At 46.9% G+C, this 12743-nt stretch overlaps 1 protein-coding gene across 1 annotated transcript; it reads right to left on the reverse strand.

Moving 5' to 3' along the window:
• Positions 1 to 4535: 4535 nt before the first annotated feature.
• On the reverse strand, positions 4536 to 9880 carry LOC128347533 (zinc finger protein 397-like). The gene is made up of 5 exons (XM_053302447.1): positions 9305 to 9880; positions 8805 to 8931; positions 6342 to 6424; positions 6065 to 6191; positions 4536 to 5138 (listed from the first exon to the last, which is right to left on the reverse strand). The coding sequence occupies exons 1-5, from the start codon at positions 9686 to 9688 to the stop codon at positions 4693 to 4695; spliced, it is 1167 nt and encodes a 388-aa protein (XP_053158422.1). The 5' UTR covers positions 9689 to 9880; the 3' UTR covers positions 4536 to 4692.
• Between the last annotated feature and the right edge of the window lie 2863 nt (positions 9881 to 12743).

Below are 12743 nucleotides of genomic sequence, written 5' to 3' on the forward strand. Positions count from 1 at the left end.
TTTCTTTCTGATGAGTGGGGAATTGGTCTCATGACTCTGGTTACATACATTGTCTCCTGTCAGGCTCTGGTATTTTTACCTCTTGACCGATGGGCCTCACATCCTTGATGCCAACAATTTCATTCTGGCTACTGGCCTTACATTCTGTTCAGGAGCCTGATCCTAACTTTTATACACTTATTAGTGGGCCTGGATTAAACATTTCTTTATTAATGCTCTCTCTAATTTATTTCAGAAGAGGGCAACCAAGATGATCAGGGGCCTAGAGCACCTTCCTTATGAGGAAAGACTACAACTCCTGGGGTTTTTTAGTTTAGAAAAAAAGATGACTTCAGGGAGACATGATAGAGGTCTATAAAATCAAGAATGGTGTGGAGAAAGTGGAGAGAAATTCTTCTCCCTCTCACATAACACTAGAACCAGGGGTCATCCGATGAAATTGATTGCCAGGAAATTTAGGACCAACAAACGGAAGTACTTTTTCACACAACGCCTAATCTACTTGTGGAATTCTCTGCCACAAGATGCGGTGACAGCCAACAACCTGGATAGCTTTAAGAGGGGTTTGGATAACTTCATGGAGGAGAGGTCTAACTGCTACTAGTCAGAGGGCTATAGGCCACCTCTAGCCTCAGATGCAGGATGCCTCTGAAGATCAATTGCAGAGAAGTAACAGCAAGAGAGAGGGCATGCCCTCAACTCCTGCCTGTAGGCTTCCAGTGGCATCTGGTGGGCCACTGTGTGAAACAGGATGCTGGACTAGATGGGCCTTGGGCCTGATCCAGCCAGGCTGTTCTTATATTCTTAGTATATGAATCATTGTCAGGGACTCCAGACTCAGCATTGGTGAGTAAAACGTTGGTGAGCAGAAAAACAGGAAGGATTCCAAAAGGTACAAATGGTCTCAATCGTCTCCCATACTATTGCTGCTAGTTCAGTAGAGGAAGGAGCCTTTTTTACATGAAATGTCTGTTCTAACCTGCCCCACCATTACAATAGCCTTCAGAAGGTACTCTGTAAATATGCCAGCATGATGGTTGTTTTTAAGGCTTGGCAAACTGCTAGAAATATGGACTATAAATAGAACATATTTAAGAAAATAGAGTTACAGAACCTGCTTCTAAGATCTTTACGAAAATGGCTTTCCTGGGGGTCAGAGGATGACAAGAGCTGATTTAATAGATCCATTTAATAGAGCTCCACCCCTGTGCCACCCACTTTGGCTCTGCCCACCTGCCTGGCACCCACCCAGTCCCAGGAGTCACCAGCAGCCTCATGTTTAAAATGTTTTAATTAATTAATTAATTAATTAATTAATGTTGCATTATTAACAACATGTCCTTAGGTACATCTTCTCTTGGAAATCTTTTATTAAAAAACAAACTACAGACTCCTCCCACTGCCCTTTCAGACTCACCAGTGCTTCGTGGTGGATATTCTGGGCCTCCCCCCAGTTGCTAATTTTAACGTACCCCTCAGAGCTCTGCATTGGACCCTCCATTCCCAGGAATTTGCAGCCCCCTCTGGGGCTAGGTTGAGGCAGCTGTTCCCAGAGTGGGCCATTCCCTGGCTGGTCCTCACATTTTGGGCACTACAGGGGCCCATGGGGCTGGCTGGGAAATGGTGTGGACATCTGAGAGGTGTAGTGTCCCTGTGTGCCTTCCCAACATCCCCACATGCCTGCCCAGCTGGCCCTGTGGACTCTGGTTCCAATAGAAGGGGCCTTCTTGGCCCTGGAGGTGCGAGGAGGAACTACATGGGGATGGCTACACAGGGATGAGCTGCCTCGGTGCAGCACCAGGGGGATCCAGTCCTTTGGCTTCCCATCCAGGGGGATCCAGTCAGCTTCCCATTCAGAGAAATTAACTCGAGCATCAAGGAGAGTGTTCACTGCCTTGAAAGATTGCGTGGAGAATGGCACCAACATACTTCAGCTAGGGACCAGACGTGTTAGTGTGACGGTACCAGCAACTAAGTCCACTCCTTTCAAAACAGAAGCATTCCAAATGATTCCCCGAGCATAAGCTTTACGTGCTATGCATTTATTGTGAAGCTAGGCAGGGGCAGTGACCAGAGGAGCAGACAACTGCCGTGGGCACAGTGGCCTAGCAAGGTTGGAGAACATCCAGAGACGAGATTTTAAAATGCCCCGGCCTCACTGCTTTCCTCTCCTTCCAGTCCAGTGCCTCCACGCACCCCAGGCCCCCAAGGATTTGAGTCTGATATTTCAAAATAAGTATGCTGCCTGGCTAGCGTTTACAGCTAGCGCCCAGGCTCCTCTTTCTTTCCTGCCCCCAGGAGTGTTGGAAGTTAAGGACTTTGCCCTGTCTCTTGCCTCAAAGACAGTGGAGGACAGACTAGTGAGTCAGAGGGCTAGAGGGTCAAGACATTGGTCATCCCTTCTCCACTGCTCTGACACTATCCCTTTGGAATGTAGATTGGTACTCTTAGGGACTAACTTCCTCCCTCTCTCCTCTTCCTGTTCCTTCTACCCTGCAACATGGCAAGCTCCTCTCCCTGCACCATGTGTGCAGAGAAGATGCAGAATCCATCTGTATCCAGCTAGCTAGCTAGATTAGAGATCCTAACTCCTCATTTTCCTATCTAGAATGGAATTCTCTAATAAATGCCATATATATTTATTTGAAACTATGAAATGGCTCCAAGTTACTTTACTCTCAGCATACACGCATGCCTAACTAAATTCCGCTGTGTTGTGCCTCTGTGCACTCTGCTATAATGAAAAAGGGTTTCTCCTACCAGAGAGAATTCCCAACAAGGAGGTACTTGAACAAAACAGAAAAGGCATGGAGGGCAGGGGGCCCAATCAGGAGGGAAACAAACTCTGAAGGGTGCGACATGCCCCTCAGCGAAACGTCCTAAATGGCAGGTGCTGCTATAGAAAAGTACACCCAGGTTAGCAGAGGCATGTGGAAACAAGTACCACTGGAATGATAATTTCCTCCGATAACTCCCTGGACTCCTAGGCTGAGCCCTTTTGGATGCCAAGGCACATACAAATCGTACAGGGTGTGTGTGTGTGTTTACCATTGCCTCCCCCCCCCCCCGCTGAATGGCAGGAAGCCTTATTATATTATTATTATTATTTCTTCTTTACACAGTCAGACAGGTGTTATTGACTGGTTTGTTTTATCCAGACATCGAGTCCTTCCAAAGGACCTGGGATGGCTGAATTTTATCAATACAGTTGGTTATTATAGATATTGTCACAAAATATAGGCTGCTCCCAGTAAAGTTGCTTTTTGTAATTGGCTGATGGTGATTTCTGTGGCCCCTATGGTGTTGAGGTGCTCTTCAAGTTAGATTATTAATTATTATTATTATTTTACATTTTATATGTAACTGATTAACTGATTTTAATGGTGTTTTAATGTAAACCGCCCTGAGCCTTTTGGAAGGGCGGTATAAAAGTTTGAATAATAAATAAATAAATAAAATATATCCCACTCTTCCTCCAAGGAGCCCAGAGTGGTGTACTACACACTTAGGTTTCTCCCTACAACCACCCTGCGAAGTAGGTTAGGCTGAAAGAGAAGTGTCTGGCCCAGAGTCACCCAGAAAGCAGCATGGCTGAATGGGGATTTGAACTCGGGTCCAAAGTGTTCACCTTCTAGGAGTGAACCAGCAACCTACTGCCTCCAAGCAAGCATTTCTCTGCTCTGCCACCAAAGGTAGTTAAAGGACTGGCGTGTAAATACATCAGGGGCTGGGAACTTAGGAAGTTGCTCTGGCGCAAGTCAAACCAGTGTTCCCGCCAGCACAGCACTGCCACCACCTGAGGCTTTCCTCTGTCAGTCCCAAGCTCTAACAAGCACCATGGTCCATTCCGGAGGAGGAGGAAAGGAAGAGCCTGGCAGTAGGGGTGTGCCGGAACTGGTTCGGAGGCCATGCTGGAGGCCTCCGAACCGGTCCGGATCCGAGCCGGTCCGGCGGCTCGGAGGGGGGTTGTACCTTTAAGGGTGGGGGGGGTATTACTCCCCCCCCTGCCGTCGCTCTTCCCCCTCCGGCGCTGTGGCTTTTTGTAAAGTTTCTGGGGCGGCAGCGTATATATTTTTTAAATAGTCAGAGATGGGGAGGATCGCAACTCAACAGGGAGCGCATTCCATAATCTCAGGGCAGCGATCAAGAAGGCCCATCTCTGTGTGGCCACCAGACAAATGGCGGTAACTGGAAACGGACTCCCTCAAGTGACCTCAGTGGGTGGTGGGGCACATAATGAAGAAGACGTTCTCTTAAATACCCAGGGCCTAAGCCATTTAGGGCTTTATACGTTATAACTAGCACTTTGTATTTTGCCCGGAAACGTATTGGCAGCCAGTGTAACTCCATCAGCAAGGGATTATTTATGCCTTGAGATCATTGAGGTCAGTGGCACACCTATGTCCCAGATTTGTCTGTTCACTGGAAGAGACACATGGAGTCTATGCAAGTGAAGGCTCCATATTTCAAGAGACATAAGCTGCTAGATTACTCAACACAGTGGTAGAGCAGACACTTAGATGGGGAACACATCCCCAGGGGGATTTTTGTGCATTTTTTAATGTCTTGTAAGAGTTGAGTCCCAACGGAAGCTCTTCCCACACTCTGGACATTTAAATGGTTTCTCGCCTGTGTGAAGTCTCTAAGATGTACACTCCAAGTGTAGCTCTTCCCACAAACCAAGCATTTAAATTATTTTCCTGCTGTGTGAACTTTTTCATGTCTCTTAAGACCTGAGGGCTTACTGAAGCTCTTCCCACACTCCAAACATTCAAATGGTTTCTCTCTTCTGTGAATTCTTTGATGCATAATAAGAGTCGAGTCCAGAATGAAGCTCTTTCCGCAATCGAAGCACTTAAATGGCTTCTCCCCTATCCTGACTTTCCTATTAAGGTTTGATTTACAACCGAAGCTTCTCCCAATTGAGAGGTGTTCCCTCCGTTCATTTATTTTGTCCATTCTTTTTTCTTGGAATGGGGTTTCCTGGTGGTCACAAGCATGAAGAGCAGTGGATTCATTCTTCTTTTCCTGTTTTACTTCAGTTTCCTTTCTCTGTTGTCCCTCCTTTTTACATCTCAGTCTTTCCACTAATGATCTGGAAGGTTCTCCCTTATTCTTGCTATTCCACTCATCACTGGCTAGAAGATAAAAGACAGATAGCATGAATTACAAGGAGAAATGGAGCCTGTAATCAGTCAGTAGACTCAAATAGCTCCTATTCCAAATGAGAAAACAGACTTCAGAAGAAGTAACCCTTGATACATATGAAATAGTGGCCAGTGATTGGTATTAAATGAAGGCTGGTGTGGTATTGAGAAGTGGAGTATGGAAACCTAGATTTTAGCTTATGGTGAATACCCTGGTTGAATTGGGACCAGCACTGAGGGCCCAAAGGGCTAAGTTTATGCCTGTATCTGGGATTGTCATTTTGCCAGAAACTGGCGTGTGAACTTCGGCTCTGCTGAGCCAAAGTAACTGAATGAAATTGTTTATTCTATAGTCAAGGCCTGACAAGAGTGGAAAAGACTCTCCCCTCCCTGCTCTGAAACTTGTTTGTTTATTGTGCTATGTCAAGGGTAATCATGGAACCCAGCTTGAAATTTGCTAATGTTGAGAGTAATCATATTTAGAATGTCTTAGGAAACAACACATAGATATCAGTACCTACATATTTTAGGGGTACATTATATATACACACAATTAATTGCTGAAACTCTTTGCATGTTATCTCTTAACACATTTCTTGGGACTAAAAAGTTTAATCCAAAGCACATCCAGTTGGAGGATCTTGGCATTAGTGTTTCGAAGTCTGGGACATGAGACCCTGGGAGAGATGCTGCCAGCCTGCATGGACAAAATTCAGCTAAATGGATCAAGAGCAATTTCTAGTCTTTGTAAAGTGTGTCATTCATACAGGATTAACATTTTCCTTAGAACAAGGATTCCTCCCCAATTTGGATAAAGAGAGAGATCCACCAGAAGAACTGACCAAAAGGGGATGCTCTGTACTGATCAACACACTCACACACACCCCAGCAATTTCCGAATAAAGAGGGAGCCTTACCCAGAGAGGCCACATTCTGACGCGTCTGCTCCATGATTTCTCTGTGCAGGGCTCTTTGCTCTCCATCCAGTGGAGCCCGTTGCTCCGCAGTAAAATGCACAGCCACCTCCTCAAAAGACACAGCACTCTGGAAGAAGAAAGTATGTTTGGCTCCAGGTAACAAAACAATTCTTCCCTTTGTAAAACACTTGAGTTTCAGTCATTCAAGGTGAAAAAAGAAATGATTTCAGACTCAGGGGAAGGCACTTGCTTGTCTCCCCAGTGATCCCTCCCCTACCTGATTGGGTTGTATAGAGGCCTCTTCTCTACTACTACCCAGGGTAGAAGAGTTAGGACAAATCACCATTGCTATTCCATGATCTAAGAGAGAAAGAGAGAGAGAGAGAACACATTGGTCAGATAAGGATCTTCCTTGTGAAAGGGAAGAAAAAGACTACTCTCCTCCCACTGACTCCTGGACAGACCTTAAGGTGCTGATTTGGATGTATAAATCCATTAACGTGTTGACTCTAAACAGAACTCCACAGGGGCATAGCTAGGGGAGAGGGGGCCGTGTTCATCGCTCTCTGGCGGGCCCCCAGAGAGAGGGAGATAATGAAGAAAATAGGGAGGGATGGAGCTGGAGGGCCCTCAGGAGCTGGGGGCCTGTGTCCTTTGAACACTTTCATTCAATTATAGCTACGCCCCTGAGCCCAGGGAGTCAGAGACTTCTACAGCTGCAGCAACAGGGCGAGGAAGTGGTTGGCTCTTTGGCGGGTTGAAGCAAGGAGCAGGTAGTGGGGTTTTTAAGTAGCAGTGAACTTCCAGAGATAAAGCCAAAGGGACCGAATGAAGAAGAGCGCGGGGCGGGGTGGTGGGCGGCTAGGGGAAGAGCTGCCTAGGTGGAAGCCCCAGGGGCGAAGGGAGAGCCCAGGTGGCTCCCTGAAAATAGTAGCTGGCGGGATTCAGAGCTGAAAGGGCTCACAATGTAGAGACAACTGAAGAAAGGCTTCCCATCGCCCAAAGGGACACATGCTTGCCAATAGCAACCATGGAAGATCACTGCTTGCCAACAGGAAACAATTTAAGTTCACCACTTACCATTAGGGAACAATAGGGAGATCTGTTGGAGGTTGTAATTTCCCCGTGATGGGTTTTATGATTAATTAGCAGAGCATTGAAGAACTTACCCATTCCAGTTACAGAGTAGAATGCAGAGTTTAGTTGTTGCAGCTATTTAGAGAGATTCTTGTAGAATTAAAATACTAAGTAGATTTATTGGTGAAGTGTTCTTTGAACCCTTTCGCTCAATTATAGCTACGCCCCTGGAACTCCAGTTTATGTGAAATAGCCTGGGACAGGACTCCTCCCCCACATAGTGAGGTAGGTGCTGGTAACTATTGCACTTTTTGTGATAAAGCATGAAATTTACAAGGATTGTGCATTTTCCTGTCCTAAACATTTACAGACAGGAGGCTTGGAATAAGTTCACACAAAATGAACTGGTGCCGTGCAAAGTTAAACCTGATGTGTTGGCCAAAATTTGTTTGAAGAGCATATTCACAGCAGTCTTAAGCGGCAACATCAACCACAATTCATCGGCAATACCTACATAAGAACAGTCTAGCTGAATCAGGCCAAAGGCCTATCTAGTCCAGGATCATGTTTGGCACAGTGGCCCACCAGATGCCTCTGAGAAGCCCACAGGCAAAAGGTGAGGTCCTGCCCTCTCTCTTGCTGTTGCTCCCCTGCAACTGGTATTTAGAGGCATCTCGCCTCTGAGGCTGGAGGTGACATATAACCACCAGACTAGCAGCCACTGATAGACCTTTCCCCATGAATTTGTTTAACCCCCCCCCTTTTAAGCCATCCAAGCTGGTGGCCATCACTGCACCCTGTAGCAGATAATTTACTAGATTAATTATGTGCTGTGTGAAAAAGTGTCGGTCCTAAATTACCCGGCCTTTAGGTGCCGGACATCGATGTGCAATTGCGAAACTAATTGGGCTCCATCACCAACCTGAAATTTTGTTACTGGTAACTGCAACCATCCACTCACACTTGGTCATATTTAGGTGAAAGCCGCCATTTTGTTTTGAATAAAGCAACATCCTCAGCTGGCTGCTTCCAGGGAGCTCCAAAGAAGTGCAGCAAGGAAAACCCTCAAGCCTTTCCCACCCAGTGCCAACTTATTCTGGTAAACACTAACCTGGGACTGAGAAGTTCTACATGAGAGCCAAATTGCCTGTGAAAATGGAGGCTTCATTTTCTCAGAATGCTTGAGAGCGGCTTCCATATTCATAGGCCACGAAAGAGCACTACTACTAGTAGTACTCACAGAAACAAGAAGTCACTCACTAGAACATGCCAGAAGGTGCAGAAGTAAAAGGAGATTCAAATCCTCATTTCAGCTGTGCCGCAAACTAGTGGGGTAGCCCAATGTTCTCAAGAATATTTGGTAAAATAACAGACAGTAGGTAGCCCTTGCAAACAATTCTTATCCTGTGCTCCACAGAAGTTGGGAGATGGCTCTGGGTGCTCAGCTAAGGAGTCTGGAAGACAGGCTTTCAACAGGAGGCCAGGCATTTTTTGTCACAGGACCTACTCCAGCCTTGCTAAGTTCCTGCTTGACAGTATGGTTTAAGAACATCCACCACTCAGGGGTGAATGGGGTAGGGTGGGGGCAGCATGGTGACCTCTGCCCCTTCAGCCCAATTTCTTCAGCTGCCCCTGAGCTCAAGTGTGATGCCTTAATCCTTACCCAGCAAAGTGACATCTGTGCCATCCTCCTGAGAGCGCCCCCTGGACAGTGGTTTCTGTCTGGTGTCTGATGGAGCCTTCTCTGCCTCAGAGACATTGGCTGTCCCTTCTGCTAAATGCCCCTGAACCTGAAACACCAAATACATAAATATAACTAATCAAAAATCTTCCAGGTGGAAAATGAGGAGGGGGGGGATGCAAACGGAATGGGACACTCAAAGGTGGGGTGGTGGTAGTAGAGGGAGGAGGGTTAGGATATGCCCCCCTGCAAGGAACCCGAGAGAAATCTAGACAACCATGGGGAATTTTTTCTTGCTCACATTATTCTATACTTTATTAATTATCCTTAACAACTTAATTATACTTTATTAGTTGGTGCTTAATAACCCTGATGCAATGCCTTGAGAGTCTGCAGAAAAGAGGGATATCCATTTTGTGCATAATGGACTGAATTAATTAATGGGAATGACTTACTCTCCTACCGGGATGAAACACTCTCACCTGCTGCACTTCCTGCTTCTTTTCCTCTTCCTGGCTGAGGAGGAAGCCTTCTGCTAGGGTCACCGCCTGCAAACTGGTTGCTGGCCCACATTTTCTGACCCAGCTCTCCATCTCTGGAGGGAGAACAGTCAGGAACTGCTCCAGGATCACCAGATCCAGCATCTGTTTTTTGGTGTGTTGTTCTGGTTTGAGCCACTGATAGCAAAGACTGTGGACTAGGTTGCAGACTTCGCGGGGCCACTTGGCCTCCTGGTACTGATATTGCTGGCTATCCAAACTGAGCATGTCTTCCTGCTCTTGCATTTTCTCCACAGTCTTTTTCCAGAATCCCTCACTGCTCCTCACCAAGATGGTTCCTGGGCCAGCTGAGTCTTGCATTTCCATCTCCAATGAAGTCAAAGTTGTTTTTTCTTACAGAAGTCTCTTCCTTGCAGCAGGAATGGCTGTTTTTTGGGGAGGTGGGGGAGCACTGAGTTCTGCAAAGCCAATGCTTTGTTCTGTGAGGCAGGTTTTACACAGTCCAGCCAAGCAGATATTTTTCAAGAAAAGGGTATTCTAGTTGCTGACAGAGATTTTTCCCCTGCAGGGAAGGAGGCAAACATTCAAAGAGTAGCTAGAGATTGGAGGGAAGTTCACTCTCTTATACACAGGGGCGTAGCTAAGGGAGATGAGGCCCAGGTTCACCCCTCTCTCCAGCAGCCCCTAAGAGTGAGGGAGATAATGAATAAAATAGGGAGCGGTGGAGCTGAGGGGCCCCTTGAAGCTTGGGGGCCTGGTTTCTTTGAGCCCATCCCAATTATAGCTATGACCCTGCTACAAGTCACAGTCCACCTCCAATGAGACTGAGGGCCCTACAATGAAGCAACTGTCACCAAAAGTACTTCCTTTACCCCACCCCATTATCGCTCTTTTACCCTCTTTCCTCCCCCAGACCAGCGGGATCTGCTCCCCGCCCTTTATCTTTCCTGAAGCCGCCACTATCTTTCTCCTTAAAACAGGGGTGTCAAATGCAACTGGGTGGTGGGCTGGATTTTATTCCAAAGGCCCAGGGGTGGGGGGAGGCGAACATAGCCTTGCACCACCTTCTGTCACCTTGTGCCTACCTCACAAGCGCCTCATCCTCCCTTCTCTTTCTCCTCCTTCCTCTTTCTCTCGTTCTCTTCCTCCCTCCCTCGGCCTGGCACTTAAGTTAGCTGAATGCACTACTTTTGCAACGGCACTACCTGTCACCATTATACCTATGTCCTTGGAGGGAGCATGCCATGCACTCGGAGGCTGGGGAACATCGCCCAGAACTGAGATTTACCAACTTGCTTTGGTATGATGTATTTGGTACCAGTGTACCAGCAAGAGAGAGAGGGGCCCCATCCCACATCACCCTGAGCTTAGCACATGGTATGCACGTGCATTTAAAGAATATGTGGAAGGCACAGACTTGCAGCGGGGGGAGGTTCAGTTCACCTCCCCCCACCTGCCATCGGTGTGGGGTGCTGGGAAAGTAAGGGGAGAGGAAGGCACAGAATGGCGCAGCGGGGCGGGGGGAGACAGAGGGGGTTGCAAAGTAGCCTGAAAAATCTCTCCGATCTCCCCTCCATGTTTTGCAGAGGGGAGGAATAGACGCTTTGGAAGGGACCCCGGCTGGATCCAGCAGCACCTCCAGCTCCCCCTGGGCTGAGAGGTGGGGAAAGGGGAGGCTCTCTTCTGCCTCTGCTTTCCCCCACTCCCCCCCCCCGCCCCACTCGGCTTCACTCTTCCCTGCTAGGGGGTCCTCCAGCCCACCTACTCCCACTTGCCTCTTTTTCATTCGGAATCGCCACACAACCGGGAGTCCGGGACCGGGGGACTCGCGACCAAACCAAAAGATCACTCGGGGGTGAGGGTGGGGGCCGGAAGCAGCTGTCCCAAGCGCTTGCCCGCACTTTTGCCTCTCTAGGACTTGTGTCTCTCTCATTTTAACTCGAGGATGGCTTCTCGGTAGAATGCCAAAGGATGGGTAGTATGTGCAGCTGCATCGGTAAACAGAAAGGCTTTTCCGCTTACCGAGCTTCAGTGAACTACTGGAAGGAGGGCTGCACGGAGCGTTGCAGGCTGCCTGGGCATCCATACCTGAGCAGTTTTTGTGGGAGCTCGGTAGCCACCTTTTTTCTTTCCACCACCCTCGTGGAAAGCATGTGTCCGAAAGCAAAAAAATTCAACAGGTGGAGGCAGCTGACACCACCATGAAGGTACAATGATGGACTTTGCCGGTTGAATTTCGGCCTGTCACCTAGTTCTTCCAGGTTCTACCCTGAGAATGTGGGGGAAGGACGGAGAGGTTCACCCACCGCCACACAGTGCACTCCGGAGTCCAGACCAAACATTTCATAGGAACATAGGAAGCTGCATGCAAGTGCAAGTTAGCCCAAGTTAGCCCTCTTGTACCTCAAATGTTTACGCATCCGCTATCTTAAAACAGGGTGGATGACATCATCATAAATTGTGTCATTGAGATGTGCCTATGTGTCGCTACAACTGTAAACAAATTGTTTCATATTGGTCCAGGCATTGCTAAGTTGATGGGGACACACACACACGGAATGCTGGGTGATCTCATAAGTCTACTAGAAAAATTTTTAAATTGGTTGCTTTTAAAATTTGACAGTATAGGAGAAGAGGGTCCGAGGATGACCTACAGCTGCTCGGTTCTTCAGCCAAAGATGCTGGGTCTGCCAGATCAGATTTGATCTGATTTTAACTAAGTTTAAAATGAGTTTTTAAGCTGCTTTGTATTTTATCTTGTATTTTGTTTTCTTTTGCCTGTTATGATTTAATGTGTTATGTATTTTTATTGTATGTTTTAATGCTCTGTTGTGTGCTGCCCAGAGAACAATTTGTTATGGGGCAGTGAACAAATAAAGTTAATTATTATGCTCACTTTGAGGTACGGAAAGGTTAGAAATGGCTTACCTATATGAGTTTTCAAGTTTGACATGTGACTTCAGCAGTCTGGCAGATACTTCTCATTTGACTCATAATTTTGCTGGGGTTTCTTTGTAGTGTGTCTTTTGGGAAATGCGTTGTTGTGTTAAGAGGAACATCTAGTACTGGACTGCACAACTTTGGCTCTCCTGCAGATGTTGGATTCACATAATTCCTGACCACTTTTTATTAGTTTAAAGATTAAAGTAGTATTAAAAATATATATATATTCAAGCCTTGCTGAAGGAGAACCAGCATGGCTTCTGCACAGGCAAACCTTGCCTCACTAAGCTTTCAGAGTTCTTTGAGTGTCCACAGGCATGTGGATGAAGGTGATCCAGTTGGCATAGTATACTTGGACTTTCAAAACATTTTTGACTAAGAAATCAGCAAAGTGGCCAAATTTCTGGGGCTTTTTGGTTTGGAAAAGAGGTGACTATGGGGAGTTTGTTTGTTTGTTTTGTTTGTTTGTTTGTTTGTT

The sequence above is a fragment of the Hemicordylus capensis genome, chromosome 2 (assembly GCF_027244095.1).
Source record: "Hemicordylus capensis ecotype Gifberg chromosome 2, rHemCap1.1.pri, whole genome shotgun sequence".
NCBI classification, from domain to species: domain Eukaryota; kingdom Metazoa; phylum Chordata; class Lepidosauria; order Squamata; family Cordylidae; genus Hemicordylus; species Hemicordylus capensis.